Source organism: Dromiciops gliroides, chromosome X (assembly GCF_019393635.1).
Source record: "Dromiciops gliroides isolate mDroGli1 chromosome X, mDroGli1.pri, whole genome shotgun sequence".
Taxonomy (NCBI): Eukaryota; Metazoa; Chordata; class Mammalia; order Microbiotheria; family Microbiotheriidae; genus Dromiciops; species Dromiciops gliroides.
Window position 1 is genome coordinate 67479742 of NC_057867.1, and position 25164 is coordinate 67504905.

At 44.5% G+C, this 25164-nt stretch overlaps 1 protein-coding gene across 4 annotated transcripts; it reads left to right on the forward strand.

Annotated features, from left to right (window-relative positions):
* Positions 1-304: 304 nt before the first annotated feature.
* Positions 305-17665, forward strand: LPAR4 (lysophosphatidic acid receptor 4). Of its 4 annotated transcripts, none has more exons than XM_043974823.1 (3): positions 305-332; positions 6706-6857; positions 14897-17665. In XM_043974823.1, the coding sequence occupies exon 3, from the start codon at positions 15071-15073 to the stop codon at positions 16118-16120; it is 1050 nt and encodes a 349-aa protein (XP_043830758.1). In that variant the 5' UTR covers positions 305-332; positions 6706-6857; positions 14897-15070; the 3' UTR covers positions 16121-17665. The 4 variants fall into 4 exon arrangements, with proteins under 4 accessions (XP_043830758.1, XP_043830760.1, XP_043830757.1 ...); XM_043974825.1 differs by lacking the exon at positions 305-332 and adding an exon at positions 1267-1433 and having other exon boundaries at positions 6706-6866; XM_043974822.1 differs by lacking the exon at positions 305-332 and adding an exon at positions 1267-1433.
* Positions 17666-25164: the final 7499 nt, after the last annotated feature.

Below are 25164 nucleotides of genomic sequence, written 5' to 3' on the forward strand. Positions count from 1 at the left end.
GAGGGGGAAGGAGGAAAGGAGCGAGGGAGGGAAGGAGGGAGGAAAGGAGGTGGGTGGATAACATTAGAAGCTTGGGAGACCCAGTCAGCAACCTATAGCAGCAGAAAATACTGGAGGGGAGGAAGTATATAGCTGGAGATCATTCCATTATAAACAGGTTTCATCTGTACCCTTTGCTTTGGTCACTAGCAAGCCCCTGAGCCTTTCAGGCTAATTAGACTTCCTCTCAGCCAACTGCTTAAGAGGAGGGGTGGCCCTCGGCTGGTTTCTGAAGAGGAACTTTCCTGGGGAAGGTGTGCATGTGATCGGTGGCATTTCCCCACTTTAAGACAGTAAGTAGCCATTAGAACTTCTTTCTTGTTTTGGTGCCTTTTTCTCTTTATTCTTTTTTCCCCTGGTCTTTTCTTTCATTGGTGGCCCACTCCCTCCCCCCCCCACACACACTTAGTCTTTCTGCGTTTTTTTTTCCCTGATTGTTTTCCTCCCTGTGGCCTTTCCCTGTCTTTTTCTGTGTTCTTTCTCCTTTTTTGTGCTTTCTATTCTTTCTTTCATTCTTTCTTCTCCCTCCCTCTTTCTTTTTTTCTTTCTCCTCCCTCTTTCTTCCCGAAGAGATGGGCTAAGTACCCTACTCCAGCCTCTCTGCTTTGAATCCTTTTGGTCCCCTACTCCTCATTAGGCTGCTCCGGATGAGGCAATCCCATTGCACGGACACACACACACACACACACACACACACACACACACACACACACACACACACACACACACAAGCTCTCTCTGCCCATTAATTGGCCAGGAAAGAAGCTTTAGCTATTGTCAAGTGGCACTTAAGCTGCCAATTCCGGACTGTGCAAACGGCCTTTCCTGGGCAATGAGCTGGGAGGCCAGCTCCATGCGTGCGCGCAGTGATTGGTGACTCCAGAGCCGAGCAGAGCGCGGCTGCAGCCCGGGGGATTGGGCGGGCTCTGGGCTCCCAACTAGACCTCCTGAGCCAATGGAAAGCATTTCCTATTGAGACCCTCAAGTGCTCCCTTGCCCCTCGGCTTTTTCCCCAGACATTGGGCCCTTTCTTGTGTCCTGTTTGCTGAAGGCATGCCGGCTCTAGCATTCCCGAGACTCCGTGCCTAAACAAAGGCTAGGCGAGCAATGTCCCCCCGCCCCCGCCCCCGCTGCCTGCCGCCAGCTCAGAGGAGGATGAGCGCTAGGCAGTGAGAAGCTGGGACAGACCCAGCTGGGGCTGCGTTCGTTCGTTGGTCGGTCCGTCCGTCCGTCCGTCCGTCCGTCCGTCCGTTCGCTCGCTGTGCGCCGCCAGAGGACATGGAGAAAGGCATGCACTTTGAAAGAGCCTCCCGTTGTAACTGGGCACTAGGTCTTGCTAGCTAACTGTCTGCAGCCATGACCGTACTTTCTCATCTAGCACACACTTACTTGGGGTAAGTCTGTTGTTTGGGAGTGGGGTCGTGGGGGTGGGGCCGGGGGTGCTCTTCAGTGGGCACCCCTCTGCCTCTCAGAGCACTGAGGACCAGAAGGCTCCACTGAAACTTTGGCCTGAACAAACGATCGCTTTCAATTGTTCCTGCTGGGATGGGATGAAAGACCATAGGGTTCTCAGGACTTCGCTTAAAGTGAACACAAATGTCCCAGGAAGCCCATAGTTGCCTGGGGATGAATACAGTATGTATGTACCTTGCCAGGAGGATTAAAGGCATCGCCGTGTCTAGCACTTTAAAAACTCCTGTTGCTCTGGGTTACGGTTCTCCTTTATTCTCTTCAAGCTCAGAGGCTGACTATTGGGAAGAGGTTTCTTTTAGGGTTAATGTACACAACATTTCTAGACCAGCAAGCGGGATCGATTGATGGGAATGGGACAGCCAGCAAACTGAATTATTCATCAATGCGGTCCTCTGTGTCAGATGCAAACCTGGATCTTGGGTAAATTGGAGGGGCTGTTTGGAACGAAATGAATAGATGCGGGATACAAGGACAGAGCCAGAGCCAGGGTAATGGTGAGATGGGGGCAGGTAGGAAGAGAATACTTTCTGAATAATTCACTCCTTGTGCTTTTACTTCTAACATTCTTCGTGGCAAAGCTCTTTCTGAATTGGTTTGCATTCCCCATTCTCTGTTGCAGGGTGTTTGGCCATTTAATTCAGCAAGATTTCAGTGGGGAAAATGACCAAACAAATCCCTACGGAAAGGTAGAGAGCTCAAATCTTGGTGGGGTCATTCACCATCTCACGCAGCCGGATTATACCACCCCCCTTTCCTAGCTAGCATAAAGGCAACTATTCGAGAATGGAGCCAAAAGCTCTCTCTACCCTTTCAAAGAGTTCAAGACACATTCAAAAGTAGCCCCATCTCTCTCCTTTCTCTCTCTCTCTCTCTCTCTCTCTCTCTCTCTCTCTCTCTCTCTCTCTCTCTCTCTCTCTCTCTCTCTTTTTCTGTCACACACACACACACACACACACACATGAAGCTTTTTAACTTGTCACAGTCTCAAAATTACATTCCTGCTAGGGAGGGTATTTGGTCAGCTGATAAAATCACTGGCCTTCAAATTTTAAGGCAGCCTGTGCAAAGCAGAGAAGAGGAGAATGTTTGAACAATTGAGATGGAGCCTTCAGCAATGCCCACAGTTTGGAAACACAGAGGGATGGGGCTGTTGGTTCAGAAACACCCAGGCAAACTGGAAGAGCCAAAGGACTAAAGCTCTTTAAAGGAGATCTAGGTAGTTGTTGTGGTGGTTGTTGTGAGGAGGTTAGGGCCACGACTGTGTAAGTAGCATACTGTGTGTGTTCACGTGTTCATGCCCTTGACTTGTATAGAAGAATGAAACGTGTGAAAATTAGGGGTGAAAACTAGAAGTTGAGCTGATGGCCATTGACCCCAGGGGAAATTAGGCTCAGTTTTCACAGAGGCTGCCTGGTCCAGTACAAAGAACCTGGGCTTTAGAGCCAGAGGGTTTAGAGTTGGAAGGGATTTTAGAGATGATTTAATCCAACTCCCTTATTTTACAGGGAAAGACATTGAGTTCTACAGAGAGAGAATGCCCTGGCCAAGATCACGTGGCTAAGAAGTAGCAGAGCCAGGATTTTAGCTCACAGCTTCTAAATGAAAATCCAGGACTCTTCCCATTAGACCACATTGTCTCTTCAAGGTCAATGTCTGAGGCTCAGCTCTGATGCTTACTAGCTGTGTGACCTTGGGCAAGTCCCTTCACCTCTCTAAAATGGAGATAAAACTAAGACCATCTACCTCACTGGGTGAATGTTGGCAAAGAGAGAGGGGGGCTAGCATCCTTCAAAAGATAAGAAATGTCTACAAATCTTTACTAGTAACTATATAAAATGGTTTGCTATATTTTGTCTCCTTCAGAGTGGTTGAATAGTTACTCCATTTTTTGAAGGAGGGTGCTAGACTCTTTGGGAGGGAGAAGATGTGGAGAACCGAAGGTTGTCTAACAAAACGATGCCTAATGTGGACTTAGGGGCCAAAGAAAAGTAGGGCTGGGATGGACAGATGGGTGTCAAGTCCAGGTACAGGGGCAAGTCTACTGATAGGGGAGCTGATGGGGGATGGTATAAAGATCATACATGGAGATAGCCCACAAGCTTTCTGACTGCTGGGCTGATGGCCCTATCTCATCAATAGGACATTTAAGAGAGTCAGAATATCAGGCAATCAGTCAAAACTTCTAGTCTCTGTGGGAGGATCTGAAAATAAATATAATAAATTACTTGCCTTCAGGGAGCTTCTACTTTCTAGGAAGAGAAGCAAATTATACCCATATGAAAAGTTACCTAACAATTCAAAGCATTATAAGAGCCATACAAGTGGTTGTTAGGATATTAAGGAGTTCAGAGGAGAGGGAAAGGGGGAGGGGTCAAGGGAAGGAGAGAGAAGAGAGAGAAGAGAAGAGGAGAGAGAGAGAGAGAGAGAGAGAGAGAGAGAGAGCGAGAGAGAGCGAGAGAGAGAGAGAGAGAGCGAGCGTGCACTATAGTGATATAGTGGAAATGACACTGGCATGGACACCCTGCATTAAAACTCCAAGATGCCAGGGATGCCTTATACTAGTGCTGTAAACTCAGGTAAATCCACTCTGGGCTTCAGTTTCTTTCTCTTTAAAGTTACGAGGCCCCATCTGGCTTGAAGTCCTATGGCTAAGGAAGTCTAGGAAGGCTTCGTGGGTGATCAGTAATACTGCTTTGAGTTAGGTCTTTAAAAATGGATAGAATTTGATGGGCAGAAAGTGGGTTAGGTTTGGGGGAATTCTAGGCAGAACAGCATGAACAAGGGTATAGATGTGAGACTATGTGCTCATGGTATGACAAGATGATCAGCCTGGCTGAAGCAGATTCTGTGCAGGTGAGTAGTTGGGACCAGACTGTGAAAGAGTCTTGAATGAGTATCCTGGAGACAGTTGGAGTGCCTTTGATGGTAAAATACACCAGGCAATGGGGGCAGCTAGGTGGAACAGTGGATAGAGCACCAGCCCTGGATTCAGGAAGACCCGGGTTCAAATCTGGCCTCAGACACTTGACACTTACTAGCTGTGTGGCCCTGGGCAAGTCACTTAACCCTCATTGCCCTGAAAAAAAAAATATACACCAGGCAAGCTATTTGTGTCTTATTTAATGAAAATGATTTCCCTCCTTCATATTGTATACATGGTGGAGAAGGAATTCAAGATAAAGCAGCTTGTGAGCCTAATCTCTCTGACTCACTAATAGACAATCTGGAGCCCTATTTACAAGGAGTCTCCCCTCTTGGGACAGAAGTAAATGACTAGTAAATTAGCCACTTGATGAGCTGTTCCCCCCAGCTTAATTTCTCACCCAAAGGTTTACTGGCTGCCAAGTAGACTTAGGCTTTGAATGATGTTTCTCAGTGGTCTAGTCCCTATGGCAGCTTCTCTGGGAGGCTGAACCATGGGAGCATGTAGTCTTCATGCTTATGACATGATCGTGTCCATGCTTTGACCTCTGGCCTGATGAATAAGTAATTAGCTTAGGATATTGACAAAACTGGACCATGTTCTTCTATAAGGCATCTCATGCACAGCAATCCTAGTCTTCCTTGGGTGGCAGGAGGGAGCAGGTGGCCCTCAAGGCATTTTCTCCCAAGGTAGACCATCGACAGATATGTTTGAAGAGCCTTGATACAACAAGGAAGTGCTATCAACCAGTATAGGCTCTCAGTTATGGGGCTGGTCTGTGGGTTACCCCACTTTAGAACTGTTCTCTGAACACAAATGGCACTCACATAAATGCTTGTTATGGCCAGGAGATCACCTTTCCTTAGTTTCTATAATCAGAGGAGCATTGGGATGGTGAGGACTTCTAAGGAAGTAAAAGGAGAGGAGGCACCTCTACATTCTGTTATAGTTTTGAGCTTTTCTGAGACTGGGATTTCAAGGCCTTAAAACAAATCTATTCTGAGCAGCCAAACTCATAATCATCCCCACTTTGGAAGTATGTTAAAAAAAGAGAAAGTTGGAAATTGTTAATAGCAGAGCATGCAGTCAGCCATTCATTTTTTATGGTTTATTCAGGTCAGTGATGGTATAGTGTTAGGGAAAGCTTATTCCTCACTCTTCTCCTAGCCCTCTTAAGAATTAAAGAAATTTTTACACTCATCTGGGAATCTGAATGTTTCAAGAGGACAACATTCTCTTGCAGGGAGGGATAGTGTGCTAATCCCTTGGGAAAGTGTGGTCTTTCCCTCCCTTCTTCTCCCCCCCTTTTTTTTCAAATGAACATCATACAACAGCTAGGAGTGTTAGCCATACTTAGAATGTCAGTTAGGAGGAACCTTAGAACTAGAACCCAGAATATATCAATAGCTAGAAGGGACAATAGAAATCATCTAGTTAAACCTCATTTTACTGATGAAGAAATTGAGGCCCAGACATTGAGCAAACCAGGAATCAAATCTGAGTCTCCTGAGACGATGTTATTTCTTTTAGACTGTGCATATTCCCAATATTCGGAAACATCCCAGAATGGAGTCTTCTGGAAAATTAAATATGTTCCTTAACTGACAGTGACATACTTGCAATTAAAAAAAAATTAGAATCGTCTATTAGTTATGTGGTGAGAATGAAGGATATCAAATGGAAAGACAGACTACATACTCTCGATATTCTTGTCAAGTCAAGAGAACACAGAGAAGGACTTCAACACATTGGGTGAACTCCTATGGCAAATTTTTGAGAGAATATGGACAAGAGTTGACCAGGATGAATAGACATAGACAGACTAGGCTGCATCGTCCATATCAGTGAACTAAAGTGACAATTTGGACCCTGCCAGAAATATACTTTCTACATGACCAGTTCCTCTTTCAATGAGGGGATACGGCAGGTCTCAGGGAAGAAATCAGGCCTGGGGTTGACGGGTCATAGGGACTCCAACACTGTGTGTTTCTCCCCACCTCCCCTTTTACCTGAGTTGGCTCTCCTTCCTTTGGCTCTCACAGTTAGACCCTTGTTGGCCAGAACAGAACATGTGGTGGGAGGCGGGGAGTGGAATCAGAAACAATCACCACCACCAGCAAACTCACATGAGGAAAAAGGTGGGGGGGAGTATTTATAATACAGTTTCTCTATGTTGGGCTAAGGGGGGCACGGAGCTCAAAAGATGTGAATTTCCAAGAAAAGTACATGTGTATTTCTTTTTCACTGGGTATTTCTTACAAACATTTCAGATTCTCTAGAGCCAAGAACTGTTAGAGTCTTCAGTCAAGGACAGACTGCCAATACAGTTGCAGCTACTGAAGTACCAGGTTTGGAGAACCTGCCTGAAAAGCACCCTACGCTTCTGGAACAAAGAACTCAGAGGCTCCCAAAGTGCTGCTGGGTTCGTATGGTAACGCTTATCTTCTCCAACTTAAGCCTGTTGTCCTGAGCTCTGCCTTCTGTTCTGGGTCTAACTCTAAAGCCCTGACTCTGGGACTCAGGTATCTCTTTGGGTGGAGGGAGGAGCTGACCATGGTGCATCTCAGTAGTCATGACTCTGAAGCACTAAAAAGAGATCTGTATCTGGACATCTAGTGGCTACTGATTTGACTTCTATCCAGTTATTTTCCCTCTTTAGGCCTCAGTTTCCTCCTTTGTACAATGAGAAGGTTGGATTACATAATGCCTAATGTCTCTCCTAGTTCTAAATCTTCCCTATCAGCCTAACATCTGGGTAGGTGCTTTAGATCCCAAGCCTCTGTTCCTTTGTGTACCCCCTGGGGGTAGACCCCAAACTCACCATTCATCAGCACTAAAGTCTGCTGGGCTTCTTATAAAAAACACATGGCTCAAGCCCAGACCCAGACTTGAGGCTTTTCCAGCTGGGCAGACCGAGCCTTCAGGAGCACAGGGTCACCTTCACACCACAATAAGGGACTGGAGGAGAAGATCAGAACGAACAAAAGAATTGCATTGTAGGAACTGGGAAAGTTCCAGAATGAGACAGAGGCAGTTTGGTATAGCAAAGTAAGAGTCAGAAAGGCCTGGGTTCCTTCCATTCCAGCCTTTGACACTTACTGACTAGGTGACCCTGGGCAATCACTGAACCTCTCTCAAGCACCTTTCTGTAACTTGAAGTTACAAAAGAGTTATTGATCTTCACCAGTAGAGGGAATTTCCACACTAGGAGTTTCTCACATGGATGAGATCAAGTTGGGACCAAAAGCAACATTTAAAAAAATGACCAACACATATTCAGACAGTAAGGAGGGCCTGTGGTAACATGTACATTCTAAGTCAATAACATCTATGAAAAATGCAAATTCACCTTAGGTAGTGACTCTCCCTCGTTTCTTTCCCAGCATTCCTCAGAGGGTGTTGCTAATCACAGTTCCTACTATTTTATAGATGTGCCTGGACATCACTAAATTTTAGGGCCACTTGCCCAAAGTCTTATAATTGGTGCCTAGGGTAGGCTGAAATCAAAGGTGTCAGTGTCCTATTTGTTATCTCCCCTAATTTTCCATTTTGTTCTCTGCCCTCTTTCCTCAACCAGGCAGTCAGAATTATTAAAGGCAAGCCACCCCCAAGCCCAGGACAGGATGAAAGGATCTTATTGTTCCTTGTGATCCAGTTAATTAAGTTAATAGAAATATAAGGTGTTATTCTAAATCTCGATTCTTCGATCTAAGATGATATCACATACACAACACAGACATCCATAATATGCTCAACGTCGTTGGGGTTTCAGCCCCCTTGGCTTGTATTCATGTTCCCCCCGAACCACTGCACATGGATAGCTGATAACCAGGCATCCAAATGGAAAACTGTTAAGCCTGCCTGGATAGTTTGGGGGGTGGTAAGAAACAAAGCAGAATTCCCAGCTGACAGAATTTGGAAATGAGTGCTTCCAGGAATTTTCCCCAACGCCTCTAGCCCCTCTGTTGTGATGAGATACCAAGTCTCAAGGCTCAGGATAATTCCAAAGCTGTAGCTTGAGCAATTTCTCTGTAATCACTTTACTTCCTAACCAAGTGGGGGCAAAAGACCACATTACTGAAAGAAGGCTGATGCAATTCTTTGGAGCAGCCAACCCATTTCTTTTCCAAGTGATGGACCAGGTCAGTGGGTGAAGGGTTATTGGGGATAGTGAAGCCACTTTTGGTCAAAAGAGGAGGGGAAAATCAGCTTGCCCTTCGGAATAGGGGAGATAGGATCTGATTGGATCAGGGGCCCAGTCAGTCCAGCACTCTAGTTAAGTAAAATGGATTGGGGTTGGGGGGGGGGCGGGGAGAAGAGCCAGGAGGGCAATGCAAACCAGATCTAGCCTGGGGAAGTCACCATTAACAGGAAATACCTCTCAGTTCTCCCAGGAGATCTTATGGAACATAGAAACCCAGGTTGAACAAGTGAAGCATTTAAGCACAAAATGAGAGTTGCCTAGAATTTGAGCTGATACAGATCAATTTCCTAGCTCGATTGTGGAGTGAAGCCTTTAGCAGTTTCCTCCATATGGTATGTTATACATACTACTAGGTCACTTTTGAGATATTCTTCTGAAATCTCAACAATAGAATAATAACCTGAACTTCAATAGCAGCCATGCCTTAGCTGGGGATTCGATGCTTTGATCTGAGAAATGTCCTAATCTTGTCTATTTTCAGCTCTCTACTGTTCCTGATGCCTTACCCATCCCTTGTCCAGGATCAAGTGGGGTTCCCTGGATTTTCACAGCATTTGTGTATTCCTTAGCTCCCAACACTATTTAGTATTTATAGGCAAGAATACAATGGTGTCAGAGGAAGTGCTGGACTCTATTGTGTCAAGTTTCATAGACTTCCACCAGATTAGAAAGAGGAAATACTCGAGAGAGCTGAACCACTCAAACCTACCAACTCCTATTCAAAATGAATCAGTGGGAGAGACTTCAGGTTTCCTCAGCCTTCTGGGACTTGGTTTCCCAGGCTCTGATTAATTCTCCTTATGGCACTATGTATGCAGGTAGTAAGGGAGAGAAGGAGGGAATAAGCACTTCTATATGGTACCTACTATGTGCCAGGCATTGTGCTAAGCACTTTATTACAAATATCTCATTTGATCCTCACAACAACCCTGTGAGGTAAGTGAGAGAAAACTCTGCTTTTAAGGTATCCCCTGGAAAGTTCCCACCTTGTAAACTGCAGAGATTGATTTATGAACTGAGGAGGGCCAATCGGCTAAATATTCTGCAGGAGTTGGGGAGATCCCAAGTTTAGCATACTTCATTATTGTTAAAAATCAAAAGAAAGAGTGGAAAATGGGAGTACCTGCAATGAGCTGTCTGAATTGAGTCCATATGTGTGGGGCAAAGTTAAAGATTCATTTGGGGTGGGATTTTCTTGGTCCACCTTCAACTGACCTGCTTCCTGCCCACTGTCAATGGGAAAGCATCTTTCGGATGAAGTGAATTCACCAAGTGATTAATTGTGGGAATTATTGGCTGTAAAAACAGGGCATAGATGTGTGTGTGTGCATATATTTTTTCCTCTGCAACTCATCTGAAGCACAAATGTTGGCCCATTTCCTCTGTTTGCTGCACAATCTGTTAACCATTTATGAAAAGCCCTAGTGCTAACTATGCTCTGCCTCCTTCGCAACTAAAAGCCATTCCTTGAACCCAGTTTACAGAGTCCTTCTTGTTTTTTCATTGGGGTGAATGTCCTTCTTCCCAGAGTCCTCCATCTGCAAAGCATGAGCCTGGTGGAGCAGAGAAGAGCATTGAGTATCATGGGGTGGCAGGGCTGGGCCTCAAATCAAAGGCACCTTTCAGTCTCATTGGGCTCTACATGGTTGTGGGATATTTCAGAGAGGTGTCAAAGGGGACAGGGACAAAGCCTTCTCCAAAACCGTACAAGAAATCTTGTTCAGCTAGCTTGGGTGTAAAACTGCCTGGAGGGCTGCTTTCAATTTTTGTCTAATGGGTTGTGTGACTTTGGGCAAGCCCCTTACTCCGTCTGGATGTCAACTTGCCTCCATCGGACTAAATTAGCTCAAAGGTCCCCTAGCTCAAATGTTCCATGCTCCTAAGTATAGCATCAAGGGTGGAGACTGAATGCAGTATTTGGAGGGAGAAACCGCTGTAAGCTTATTATTCTGATGTTGAGACAACTCTTCAACCCAAAGCCATTCCAGGGACATGGGTTTAATCCAGGACAGGTGCTGAAGTCAGACTGAAGCCCCAGCTGCTGCCCAGGCTGTTTCCAGCCCCGCCTCACCCTAAAGATCCCAGGAACACTTCAGGGAATTCAGTCCCCACTGAATTTGGCCTCCCTCAGGGTCAAATGAGATATTTGTAAATCACTCATCACAGGGCCTGGCACATAAGAGGTGCTTGATCCCTTCCCAGTCCAAGAGCCACCCCTGAGGAAACTTCAAGTCCCTCTCGATCAGGAGTCTAGTCTCAGTTCTGTCTTTTGCTCCCCATGTGACCACTGGGGAGGTCACTTCTCCCCTTTGTGAGGTCCAGTTTCCTCAGGTTTAGGGCAGGGTTGGACTCATAACCCCCTGTGATGCTGTTAGCTCTAAAGTCCTGTGATCCTGTTTTGGGCTGAAACTCAAAGACAGGTTTTCTGAGCAGAAAGAAGGCTAAAGAAGAATGGTGTCTTTTTGGTCGGAGATGGAAGTGTCAAAGGAAATGCCAGCATAAGTGTTCAGTTGTGTCAGGGAGGGCAGGGAAAGTTTCCAACATGTTACTTGGGGGGTATTGATTGATCACTGTCAGGTTCCAAAGTGTTCCACAGGTCCTACTGAATCCTCCCAACCCTAGCTCTAAGATGGGAACATGGGTGGTATATAGACAAAGGAGAGGGAGGGGATAGCCAAGTTCCATACTAAGTCAGAAATAGAATTTAGCTAACATGCTGGGTAAAATCCCAGGACCGCACTCTTACTGCTAGACAGCCAAGGTGCTCTGTACTGCAGCGGGGAAAGGAGTCAGGCTGGTTGGCTGGCAGACAGATGTCACGCCCATTTTCTGGGTTCAGAATTGTAAAAATGCTAATATTTTCTTGCCTGTGTACTTTTCTCTCTTATAGGGTTTGATTACTTAGAGAACAAATTTAGCAAGGTTACAATCAAGTGCCTTCCTGGGCCAAGCCCTCTATCAGGCATTCTGGGGTATGCGAAAGTAGAAGACCCTGCTCTTCTGGAGCAAGGCTTTGGGTAGGGAAGCAGAACCACCCCCCCCCCATGTGAATAGATGTAGCCTGTTAAGAAACGCAAAGTAATCAGTATATTTCTATCAGTTTGGGTCTGGACCTTTGACTGTAAGGAAATACCCTCTTCCAAAGCAGACTAGCCATAGTTTAGCAACTCCTTAGGGTTGTGAGAACTAAAGACGCTTACCTAGAATCTCCTAGCCAGTAGCTGTCAGTGGCAGGCTGCCTCTGAGCCCAACTCTTGATCTACTACTACACACCTACTAATCTGTTTGCCTCACTCTCTTCTTTGAAGACACACACACGTTGAGGAATCACAGTAAGAAGAATGATACATAACATTAACTCAAGAGGGCTACTTAGGAAATTCAATTAGAGTCTCGCTTCTAGTTGAAGTCATTTGAAAGGACATGGGACTTGAAGGACAGGTGTGAACTGGAAAGACAGAGGAAGGCAGACTCAGAGGCCAGAGTTTCCGATTTAAACACCTGCTCAGAAGACTGAGCGAAAGACAAAGCAGTTTGTTGAGTGATTATTAGGTACCAAGCACTGTGCTACTGCTGGGGATGTAAACACAAGCAAGTAAGATAGTCCTTGCCTTCAAGAGATTCCTGTTAAAACAAGGGAAGACAAAATAGAAAGTGGTGGAAAAGATCAGGGAGTAGTGTAGAGATCTAACCCTAGGCAAGAGGAGGCAAAAGCCCAGCATCCCCAAATCAGAGGCCAAGGTTCAGGTGGCAGAGGGAAGGCTGAAGTACAGTTGGTTTAATTTAGAAACAACTGAGAAGATATGCAGCTGGAAGGGAAGAACCTTAGAAGTTTTCTAGTCCAATCACCTCATTGTACTGAGGCCTTCTAAGGCAAAGTGACTTGCTTAGGGTCACACAACTTATGAGCGGTGGAGCCGAGATCTGAACCCAAGGCTTCTGACTCTGAATCCAGGCCGGATTCTGCTATATCCGAGTGCCAAAATATAGAAGCAGAAATGCCTTGGGAGCTCTTGCCAAGCCCATTGGCTGGCTAGCCTAAGCAGAAGAGGCTTGATGACCTCTCCTGGCCTGTTATCTCCCTCAGGACCATGCTAGGGTTGGGATTGCCTCACTCTTGGCTACCCTTGGTCTTGAGCCCCATTTCCCCGCTTCTGTCTCTCCCACCATAATGTCTCTTCCTACTTTCTGTCCAAATCAAGTTCTCCTAGACAGTGGACTCTTCTTTCTTGGTTAGCTTGCTGAGCATCTCATCCTTTGTCCTAGAGTCTCCATGGGGGGTGGCACTCAGTGCAAACTATAAGGCACTGGTTTTTAGGAGAATGTGGCCTTCCTTATGTAGCCCAGGCAAGGTTTTTCCTGGGAATGAGAATTAGTGTATAACGGAGTGCACCTTGGATTTACTCAGAAGATAGAGGTCTGAATCCTTCTCTGATGCATAGTAGCTGAATGATCTTGGCTAAGTCACTTCCCCATCTTGGGTCTCAGTTTCTTCATTTAGAGGGAGAGGACACAACATAGAGATTTAGACTAGCTCTGATGTCTATAGTCCTTTCTAGCTCTAAATTTCTCTGGTTGCTAATATAAGGAAGAGACTTTTCAGATGGAAGGTTTTTACAATTAGAATTGTTTTCTTCATGGGACACAAATACTACTTTTCTTCTACAGGCTTCTCATCTCAAAGGCTTGCAGGTAGATGGAGCCCTATCCCTTAGCAGTTCTCAAGCTAAGACAGTTCATCAATATAACCAAAAACCTCCCAAACCCTCCAAAATCTGTACAGAAATTGAGCAATGATGATTAAGTCAAGGGCTCCCCTATGAAGAATCAGTCCCCCTGGGAGGCAGACAGTGCAGGCAAAAGCTTGAGGAACGAATGTTCACAGAGGATCAGCCTCTGATCTCTACTCAGCTAGGCTGAAATTTGTGGTGAGGGGGCATTTTAGAGGCTATCAGAAGGAGGGGGGACAATTCTGAAAGCAGGAAATGGGGGAGACATTCTAGTGTGGAGTACCAGCTGAGAGAGGCAAAGAACCAGAGATTTAGCACTAGAAGGACTCTCAGAAACCATTTATTTAGTCCAAATATTCACCCACACACACACACACACACTGTGCATAAGAAAAAAACAAACCCCCAAAAGGTTCAGTGCTCTGCCCAAAAAGTGGTGTGGGGATAGTGGGAAGAGAGCTGGAGACTCTTCTGTTCCACCTCTCTCTTTACCCATTGCTTGGATTACCACTGCCATGGCAATGCACTGGTAATAATTCCCCCGCAATATCATTCCTCACTTTCACGTCCTGACTAGGCCATCTCTCAATACAAAACTGAGTGAGTAAAAAAGAACATCAGGGAGACAATATGGCAGTCAAATGTCAATGAGCCCAAATCTTTAATTAACTGGAACTTAACTTTTAGGAGAAAGGCAGGTGACAGGACAATAAACTCATGTCAAGAATTTGGTAAAAAATAAAGGGTGCAGTAGATAAAGCACCAGCCCTGGATTCAGGAGGACCTGAGTTCAAATTTGACCTCAGACACTTGACACTTAGCAAGTCACTTAACCCTCACTGCCCCGCAAAAAAAAATTTAAAAAACAGTTCTAAAAAATGCTACTTCCAGAAGCATCCTGCAATCATTCCAGCATCTGTCCAGACTCCTCCTGTGCTTTCTCCATCTCTCGTCCTGCACAGTGGGCACTGATTCTTATACCCTGAGGCTGTACGGGTTCCCCAATGAATAAGGTCAGAGGCAAATGTATTTTAGAAAGGGCAGCAAAGCACAGTGAAAAGAAAGCTATCCTAAAAGCCAGGAGACCTAAATTCTTGCCCCAACTTTGCTCCCAACTAGCCATGTGACACTGGGCAAATCACTTGAAGTCTCTAAACTAAAGTCCCTTCCCTTATCTTTTAAACAAGGATGATAACACTTGCACAAGGTTGTTTGGAAGATTTGATAAAGTCAAATAATGAAAGCTGTTAAGTGTTTGAAATGATATGGGGTGATTAATAGTGATAGTGTTAATAAAGAATATTTTTGCTTAAAGTATCAGCTAGACCAAAACCCCTATTCTTTGAGTACCTTGGCTAATGCACAAGACATTTCATGGTATTGAATTTCTTTACTCTTGGCTTTTTTCTTCATATGCTTTCTTCAAATCTTGGTAGACAGGATGTGGATTTTTTTCTCCCCTGCAATGGTGCTTGAAATAGAATTGATTGGTTGGTGTGCTAACTGGTTCCATCTTGTCTCCTATAGGAGAAAAATACCTTTCTGCAATATTCAGGGCCCAGAGAAGTTACCTCTTTGACAGGCAGGTGTTCCAAGTGGCATTTGGACCCCTCACCTCCCTCCCCCCAGGCATCCTGATCAGTGTATGGACACCACAGAACTCCATTGCAGCAGCTTTCAGAGACCCAGCCTGAAATTGGAATGGGAAACTCCAGCACCAACCAGACGTGTTTCACAGATGACTCTTTTAAGTACAATTTGAATGGTGCAGTTTACAGTGTCGTGTTCATCCTTGGCCTGATAACCAACTGTGCATCCCTCTTTGTCTTCTGCTGCCGGATGAAAATGAGGAGCGAGACTGCTATTTTCATCACCAACCTGGCCCTCTCTGATTTGCTCTTTGTCTTCACCTTGCCTTTTAAGATTTTTTACAACTTTAACAGACACTGGCCATTCGGCGACACCCTCTGCAAGATTTCAGGGACTGCATTTCTCACCAATATCTATGGAAGCATGCTTTTCCTCACCTGCATCAGTGTTGACCGATTTCTTGCTATTGTCTATCCCTTCCGCTCTCGTACCATCCGGACAAGAAGAAACTCTGCCATCGTGTGTGCAGGAGTGTGGATTCTGGTCCTCAGTGGTGGGATCTCTGCCTCTTTGTTCTCCACAACCAATGTCTCCAATTCCACAACAACCTGCTTTGAGGGATTTTCCAAGCGCATCTGGAAGACTTATTTGTCCAAGATTACGATATTTATTGAAGTGGTCGGCTTCATCATTCCTTTGCTCCTGAACCTCACCTGCTCTTCCTTGGTACTGCGAACCCTCCGAAAACCTGCAACACTATCCCAGATCGGAACCAACAAAGAGAAAGTGCTGAAGATGATCATTGTACACGTGGCCATTTTCATCGTCTGTTTTGTGCCATACAACTCTATTCTCTTCCTCTATGCTTTGGTCCGCTCCCAAGCCATAACCAACTGTTCCTTGGAGAGGTTTGCCAAAACAATGTACCCCATTACGCTGTGCATCGCGACACTCAATTGCTGCTTTGACCCGTTCATCTATTACTTCACTTTGGAGTCCTTTCAGAAGTCTCTCTATATCAACACCCAGATCAAAATGGAGTCGCTTTTCAAGACTGAAACACCACTGACGGCAAAGACTTCTCTTCCCGCGATCCAGGAGGAGCTGAGTGACCAGGCGATGACTAACGGGGGAGAACTCATGTTGGAATCCAACCTCTAACCATTCCACAGATCTCACATTCATTCCATCTCACAACAGCTTCCCGATGATGAGACCTCGAGCAACAGCTCTGAGTCTTATATCACAGAAACTAGTGACACACTGCCTGCCTCAAGAAGGATCCCGATTCTTGTAGTAACACATGCCACTTTTTTCTAATACCAACAGGTCTAATGCTGTTATAACATCCTGAGGGAGTAGCAGATTTTTTCCTATCCTAGAGTTTTGCTATGTGAAATAAATGGATAGGGGACATCTTTGTTAGCCAGTGATTTCTCATTCGCATGTTAAGTGGAGCAACATGATTGGACTTGGAGCCATAGAATCAAGTCAGAAAATGGAAAACCAAGCCTATCAGCTTACTACTCACAGTTACGTGTTAGTTTTTTTTCCTTTCTCTACAAAGAAAGACAGTGGTTCCTACATTCATTTCGAATGGCTGTTTTTTGGAGATCAAACCAGCAGTTTTCATCGGTCTTCAAACTGACTCCAAGAGTATATTTTAAAATTATATTTTCATTGAAATATTGGAATGGGAACATGATCAGATTAAATTCAACAACAATTAAATACCTACTACATGCAAGGCACAGACCAGCTAAATTTAGCTTGTATGCCTGTGTATTTGAATGCAAATAAGTTGTGTTTGTGTAAGAACAGGAGAGAAGAGCTATTGAGGTAACTGGCTCTTTGGATCAGAATCCTTGCAATAGAAAGCACCATCCACAGTGGTGGGTTCAAGTGCATGCTTATTTTACCTTTATATTTGTGTACTTTTCTTACTAGCAACATTCAGATCGAAGACCTGGGCACATTATAGCTGAAAAGCATCTGAATTTGTGCTCAAGCAGGGGTTAAGTGGGAGATGGGGGAGGGGGGAAGCATATTAAAAGAACATTCTTAAAGCACACATTTCTTGTATCTTTGCATGATCTGTAGCCTTGGCCAGTGTGTGCTTAACATTTTCTTAACTAATGGAGACCTGGGCTGCAGAGTAAATATAGGCACTAAATGTATAGATAGCAGCTAAGTTAGAAAATCAGATAGAACTAATTCTTCTTTGCTCTTGCCATTTACAGCAGTGTGCCCAACTGGACATGCATCTCTCCTACTAGCAAAAAACCAAACCAAGTTGGTCTTTTCTTTGTTTCTTTGCCACATGCCTGCTTATTTTGCAACTAACTTATTATTCTATTTGCATTTCTTATAGATTTATGAAACCTATATTTTATATATATATATATATATAAATGAGCATGTATTTGTCCATTGGGCCAAAGGCATGAAGTTGTATGGCTGAGGCACTAAAAGATCTGATGAGAACAGGACAAGAATCATGAATACAAGGTCTTTCTAGGCACTGAGGAAGTCACTCCATTGGCTCTTGCCCCAGTGACCTGGTGATGAGTCCATAATAAAAATGTAACCAACCAATGACAATGGACTGAATGTATATTTATATAGCAAATGGAATTTTAAATTACGTATGAAAATAAAAATGATGCTTAACCTCTAAACTTCTGTTTAGACTGACTTGGATTTTAAATGTTCATTTAATGTAATAAAATACATTTGAATTAGCCAACCGGTTCAGTTTCTTGTTGCTTTTCCTTTGAGTAAGCCCTAAAGGCTTCATCCCCAAAGAAAGGATATAGACTTATTAGTGTAGGTTTGATCTCAAACCAATCCCAGCACCTCATTTTCACTGCTGTCTAAAGTCTCCTGGAGGATTGGCAAGTGGCAAATCCCTAAGCAATTTTGAGAGATCAAGTCAAAAGATTAAAACCCTCTTTTCCAAGTTGGCTTTGATTTATTTGGGGGTTAGAAGAAAACTGAGTTTTTAATCTGGTTTCCAGGACTTGATGAATGTATATTAAATGTCACAGGGCACCAGGCAGCAGCCTTTCAGGATCCAGGAAAATGTGGACAAACAGACCATCTGACAACAATGAGAGATGGCTGGAGCCAGTTGGCTGGATAAATCAATAGCTAGAACAGGTGGTGGTCACAGGGCAGGGCCATGCAGTGAATTCCTGGTAAACTCACTGATTTCTTTCGACTCTTAGGGAACTAAATGGAGAAATCTAGAAAACGGACATTCCATATTAGCTACTGATGACAGAGGACTCATAATTTCCTTAGCTACAGGGCTAGCCCTGGGCAACATTTAGAAGCAGAGGGAGTTTATTTTGCCTTTTTGTGCCCTCCCACCTTTCTTTCTGTGCCCTGCCAGACTAAGGCAAAGGCCAGAATCCACCCAGCAGGGTCCTACGGGAGGTTGCCACATAGATGGACCATCTAATTGATTATCCTCTCACTTTTCCTTTTTGCCCCTCTCCGCCCACCAGGTGTCTTGTGCCCTTATGCTGCCCCCCCCCCGACTGCCCAAAGTTCCCCAGTGTGATGCCTGCCCTCCTCACACATCTATTTAAGTCCTTCCCTACCCCCACCCTCCCTAGGCTCTAAAACCTACCTCCTCCCCTCCAAAAAGCCCTTTATATTTAAGCTAGGGGTTAGGGAGGAAATCCGGCCAACATTTTGGTGTAGTGGAAGGAGGGTGAGATTTGGAGATGGAAGAGTTCAAGGCCTGTCCCTGCTACTCTTCTGTGAGATTTTGAGTAAGCCACTTCCTTCTCTCAGCCTCAGTTTTCTGCTCCATAAAACAAAGAGGTTGACCTAGATCTTGGATTCTTAATCTCCATTTCAGGGAGTCCATGAACTTGTATGGGAAAAATGTGAATTGTTATTTGCAGTAATCTTTGGTTCCCTTTGCAATCCTATATGTTATCGTATGCACTTAAAGCATGACTGAGAAGGGGTTCATAGGCTTTACCAGACTGCCAAAGGAGGCCACGACACAACAAAGGTGAAGATCCCCTGAACTAGAGGATAGCTAAGGTCCCTTCCAGCTCTGATACTTCTCTATTCCCCATTTAGGTCTCCCTCACCCCCAAGCTACTTACACTTAAAAAATAAGTCTCTAGTGGGTACCATGTTTACCCCATTTGCCAGCACAGCTCCATTCCCCTGGCTCAACAGCCTTCTTGTCCTATCTCTCATCAAACCACAAATGGTACAATTTAAATTAATGTAGCTTAGACCTAGAAGCCATGGGTTCGAATTTCAGTTCTATTAAATAGGTATTTTCCCCTATATTCAAGTGACTAAACAACTCTGGGCTGTTGCTTCCTTATGCTGTGGTATCTACTTCCCTGATATGTTGTGAGAATAAAATGGATGTAGCATCAGTGGTTGCTTGCTGTTTAAACAACTGGCTGGGGCAGGGAAAGACCCCCATACACTTTTAAATTTAATCTATATTCCTAACATGTTCTCCATCACTTTCTTAAATCTATACAATCAACTGAACAATAAATCACACTTGGATCTGTAGCATTTGCTGATTTCTGGGGCGTAAATGCTCACACTGAAAATTTGACAATTTGCTTTTTTGGGCCCTTCACCAGCTGGCTCCAGCAGCCCCTTCTGTAGTATCATAGAGTAAGCTAAAGGAGGTCTTAGAAGTCATCTATTCCAAATGCCACATTTGACACATTTCTTTCAATGGGCATTTTAAAAAGACTAATTGTGCCAGGCACTGGGAATATAAAGAAAAAAACCAGTCCCTGAACATTGATAATTAAAGATGAAATTTCTATGTGATGAATGCAAATTTTATAAGTGGGAGAAGCACTAATATCCAGGGGAGCCAAGAAAGGCCTCTGCTCTGGTAGGAGGCAACACTCAACCTGAGTCTTCCAGGGAGTTCTCAGTTCTAAGGGTCAGAGCTAAGGAAAGGGTATATGCTAAGCATAGCAGCTAGTTACTCCAAAGGTGTGAAGAAAGAAATGGGATGTCACATTCAGAGAATAACAAGGAGGCCGTTTGGTGAGAGTATAGAGTGTGGGAGGGGGAGTCATTCGTAATCATTTTGGAGGTGTCTGGGAAGACAGCTTGGAGTCAGATTGTGATGGCTTTTAAATGCCAAATGGTAGTTGGTACTTTATCCTAGTGCCAGTAGGGAGCCACTGAACTTGCTTGAGCAGAAGAGTGGTCACATCTGTGTTGTAGGAATACCAGTTTTGCAGAGGAAGGATTAGAAGGGAAAGGCTGGGTGCAAGGTGACCAATTAGGAGGCTCTCATGGTAGCCATGGAGGGAAGGTACAAAGGGCTCAACTTGTGTGGTCACCATCTGCATGAAATGAAGGGGATAGGTGCATGAGAAGTCCAGTAGAAATGGAGGCCACAAAGGTCACAAGTGGTAGAGCAAGGGTTCAAACACAGGCCTTTGGACTCCAGCTCCAGGATATAAAGAACTTTTATAAATGTTAGCTATTTTTTTAAATTTATTTTTTTATGGGGCAACAGGGGTTAAGTGACTTGCCCAGGGTCACACAGCTAGTAAGTATCAAGTGTCTGAGGCTGGATTTGAATTCAGGTCCTCCTGAATCCAGGGCCGGTGCTCTATCCATTGAGCCACCTAGCTGCTCCTAAATGTTAGCTGTTGAAAACAGCAGACAATCTACCTGATGCTTTTTGTATAGTGGAAAGAGGATTGGCCCTGCAGTTAGGAGGAGACTCATGTCCCAACTCTCTTCCTTGCTATCCATGTGATGGGCTAATCACTGAGCCTTGCATTCTTCATCTATAGTACAGACATGAAAAGGAACTATTTATCTAAGCACTATAATGACAAGACTCCATATATGGGAGTTTGTTAATAAAAATACTTAAAATAAATAACAGTAATAAAACAAAAACACTTCATAATAAAATACTGCCTAATTCTGGTAGCCTTAGTTGAAGAAGGAATTGGCAGGCCCCTTCAACAGGCATCCCAAGGTCAAGGCTTAATGTCTGTCCAAGAGATTGGGGCTCTCAGGACCCCATGAGAGTTGTCAGGGCTTGCAGGAGTTGGGGAGTCAGTTGGAATACCAGAAACCAAGGGCATACACCATTGCCAAAGTAGTAACCTGCAGTAAATGGCATCAAAGCATCTTGGAAGCAGGACAGCGAGAGAGCCATGAATGCAAAGAGCCAGAGTAGCAGCACACAGTGAAATCAGCCACTAAAGAAGGCATAGGGCAGTTCGAGAGGTGGCCTTTCTGGGACTTCCTTTTAACAGTGAGTGGAAGGGACAGCTAGTTGGCGCAGTAGATAAAGCACCGGCCCTGGATTCAGGAGGACATGAGTTAAAATCCAGCCTCAGATATTTGACACAAGCTGTGTGACCTTGGGCAAGTCACTTAACCCTCATTGCCCTGCAAAAAACCCAAAACAAACCAAAACAACAACAAAAAAACAGCGAGTGCAAAACATCTTTCCTCCAATCTTTGTTTTGTTTTGTTTTGGGGTTTTTTTTAGTGAGGCAATTGGGGTTAAGTGACTTGCCCAGAGTCACACAACTAGTAAGTCTTAAGTGTCTGAGGTCAGATTTGAACTCAGGTCCTCCTGACTCCAGGGCCGGTGCTCTATCCACTGTGCCACCTGGCTGCCCTTTTCCTCCAATCTTTTAAAAGAATTACAGAATCTCAGAGTTATAAAGGACCTCAAAAGCTATCCAGCTCAACCCTAAATCCTATATAACACCCCTAACACATTTCTCCAGCCTGTGCTTGAAAACCTCCAATAAGAGGAACCTGCTACCTCCCTGAACGGCCTATTCCCCCTTGGAACAGCGATGATCACCAGAACATTTTTTTCTTTTATAATGAGCAAAAATCTGCTTCTCTCCAACTTCCCTGTGTTGCTGATTCAGGTTCACACAGGACAAGCAGGATCCGGTTGGTCAGGCTTCAGGAACCAGATGACCTCTGTTTCTATTCTCTCCAGAGAGTTGCCAGGGGCTGACAGGGGCTGTGAGAATGCCGTGGGTGACCCTGGCAACCAGCTTTCCTCCATGTTTGTCAAGGAACACCCGCACATCTCAGACGAAGAAGTAATTGAAAAACAGGGATGATTTATCAGGTTGCTCAGGAACTGCCAGCTAAATGCTATTCAACTGCCCACATTCCTGAAGACTTTTAGGATCCTAGAGCCACAGAAGGGACCTCGGAACACAGAATGTCTGAGCTGGGAGGGACTGCTGAATATTTTTAGAGCTTTTAGAAGGAAATTTGGAGGTCATATAATTCAACTTTCTGTTTTTACAGATGAAGAAACTGAGGCCAGAATAATGGCACAGAGGGAAAGGGGGTTTTCTAATTATGTTCAGGGCAAGAGGAAGATCAAAGAAGGTATAAGATCTATACTCGGGGTGGATGGGACAATTAGAACTGACAAGGGCAAGAAGATAGAACTTCTCAATTCTTCTTTTGCTTCTGTTTTCTCTGCCAAGAAGAACGATCTTTAGACTGAGAAATACTGTATCAAAATGGCTAATAGGAAGCTGAAATCCATCATGGATGGTCAATATTTAGTAAGTGCTTACTATGTACCAGGAGTTGTGCTATGTGCTAGGGATTCAAAGAAAGGCAAAAGAAGTCTCTGAACCCAAGGAGCTCACAGTCTAATGGGAGACAGCCTGAAAACAACTACAGACCAACAAGATCTAGACAGGATAAACTGGATATCATTGCCAGGGAAGAGACTAGAATTAAGAGGGACTGAGAAAGGCTTCCTGCAAAAGGTGGGATTTTATCTGGGATTTGAAGGAATCCAGGGAAGCTAGGAGGTAGATCGGAGGAGAAGAGGCACTCCAGGTCTTGGGGACAGCCAGTGAAAATGACTCCAGTCAGAAGACAGAATGCCTTGTTTGAGGGATAGCAAGGAGGCCAGTGCCACTGGATTGCAGAGTATGTGTGTGTGTGGGGGGAGGGGACTCAGTGGCAAAATAAAAAAGAGGTGGGGAAGATTATAATAGGATTTTATGTTTAATCCTGGAGGTGTTTGCTGAATAGAGGGGGTGACATGATCAGACTTTTAAGAAGGTCTGTGCTTGAAGAAGATCACTTTGACACCTGAGTAGGAAGAGACTTGTGGCAGAGGACTACTTCAGCAGTCCAGCTCTGAAGTACTGAGGTCCTACACCATGGTGGCGGCAGTGTCAAAGATGAAAAGCGGTCATATTCAAGAGACAGTACAAAGGCAAAGTCAACAGGTTTGGCAATAGATTGTATATGGGGAAGCGTGAAAAATAGCAAGGAGATGAAGGTGACATCTACATTGGGAGCCTGAGTGACTGGAAGGATGATGGTATTCTGGGGATTAATAGGGAATTTAGGAAGAGGTGAGTGTTTAGGGGAAAAGATGAGTTCAGTTTTAGATATGTTGAGTTTAAGATCAGGACATCTAAGTCAAAATGGAGAGAGGTGATTGGAAATCAGCAGAGAATTTCAGTCTAGCTAAGGAGATTTGAGAATCATCAGCAAGGAAAATTTATAACTGAAGTCATGGGACCTGGTGTGATCAGGAGAAGAAGAGAAGGGGGTCCAGGACAGAGCTGTGGGGGCATCCATGGTTAATGAGTATGACCTGAAAGTCCAGCAAAGGAGACTGAGCAGAAATGGTCAGACAGGCAGGAGGAGAATCAGGAGTGTCAGTAAAACCTAAAGAGAAGAGAACATCAAGGAGAAGAGAGGAGTCATTGACAGTGTCAAAAGCTGCAAAGAGGTCAAGAAGGATGAGGACTGGGGGCGGCTAGGTGGCGCAGTGGATAAAGCACTGGCCCTGGATTCAGGAGTACCTGAGTTCAAATCTGGCCTCAGACACTTGACACTTACTAGCTGTGTAACCGTGGGCAAGTCACTTAACCCCTATTGCCCCGCAAAAAAAAAAAAAAAAAAAAAAAAGAAGGATGAGGACTGAGAAAAGGTCATTAGATTTGGCAATTAAGAGAGCACTGGTAACTTTGGAGTGTAAGGTCTAAAATTCTAGCTGTGATGTCTAAAATCTAATGAGTGGTCACCTTAAAGTACCAATCTTTGGGCATTAAGTATTTATTAAAGTATATTAGGGGTTAGTAAAGAGAAACACGTGGATAAAGTATGAGATATGTCTACTCTCCCTATTCTCCCTGTCCCTCAATGCCAAGCCGAAGTCCGGAAAAGAAAAGACCCTCACTTCCCCAGAAGCCCCCTGTGAAACAGGAAACAGGGCCATACACACACACACACACACACACACACACACACACACACACACACACACACACACAGCTCCAAGCTAATTGGCTGGTAACACAGATTGACAGGACCCACAGGCAGAAGACATCACTTCCTGATGCCAATCTGACCTTCAAAACCCCAGAAAAGGTCACTTCCGGACACTGTCACATGCTTTCTTTTCATGGTGGAGCTTCCCTGTAATATCTTTCTCAGCAGGTTGGTAGTGCTCTGATTCTCACAGGAGAGAACAGTTTTCAGTTTGAAAGATGAGACAGAAAATCAGACTGTAGAAAGCACCCAGCTGCCCTCAATGATAATTACTGACATTTATATAGCACTTGACAGACATTATACATTTTCATGATGATGGTGGTGGTGATGATAGCTAATATTACTTACTACGTTCCAGGCACTTTTTACAAATATCTCATTTGATGCTCAGAACAACCATGGGAAGTAGGGGCTATTATTACCCCAATTTTACAGATAAGGAAATTGAGGAAGAGGGTGTTTCAGTGACTTGCCCAGGGTCACACAACTAGTAAGGGTCTGAGCCTGTATTTGAACTCAAGTCTTCCTGACTACAAGCCAGTATCCACTGTGCCACCTATCTGCCCATTTTCTCCTTAGAGTAATTCTGTAAGGTAGGTTCTATGATTATCACTATTCTCACTTTAGAGATGGGGAAATTGAGGCTCACAGGCTGAAACTCACCTGTGGTCATACAGTTAGTTAAGGGTCTAAGACACGATTAATAATCAAGCATCTCCTGACTAAGGTCAGTACTTTTTTACTCCAACATGCTGCCTCTTTATGGGCTCAAGTCATCAACTGTGGACAAACTATATCCTAAGGGACTAAAAAAGCTCACTAAACTGAAATTGCCATGTCCAAAGTTGCCTTTAAATTCTTAATGCTGGGGCAGCTAGGTGTCACAG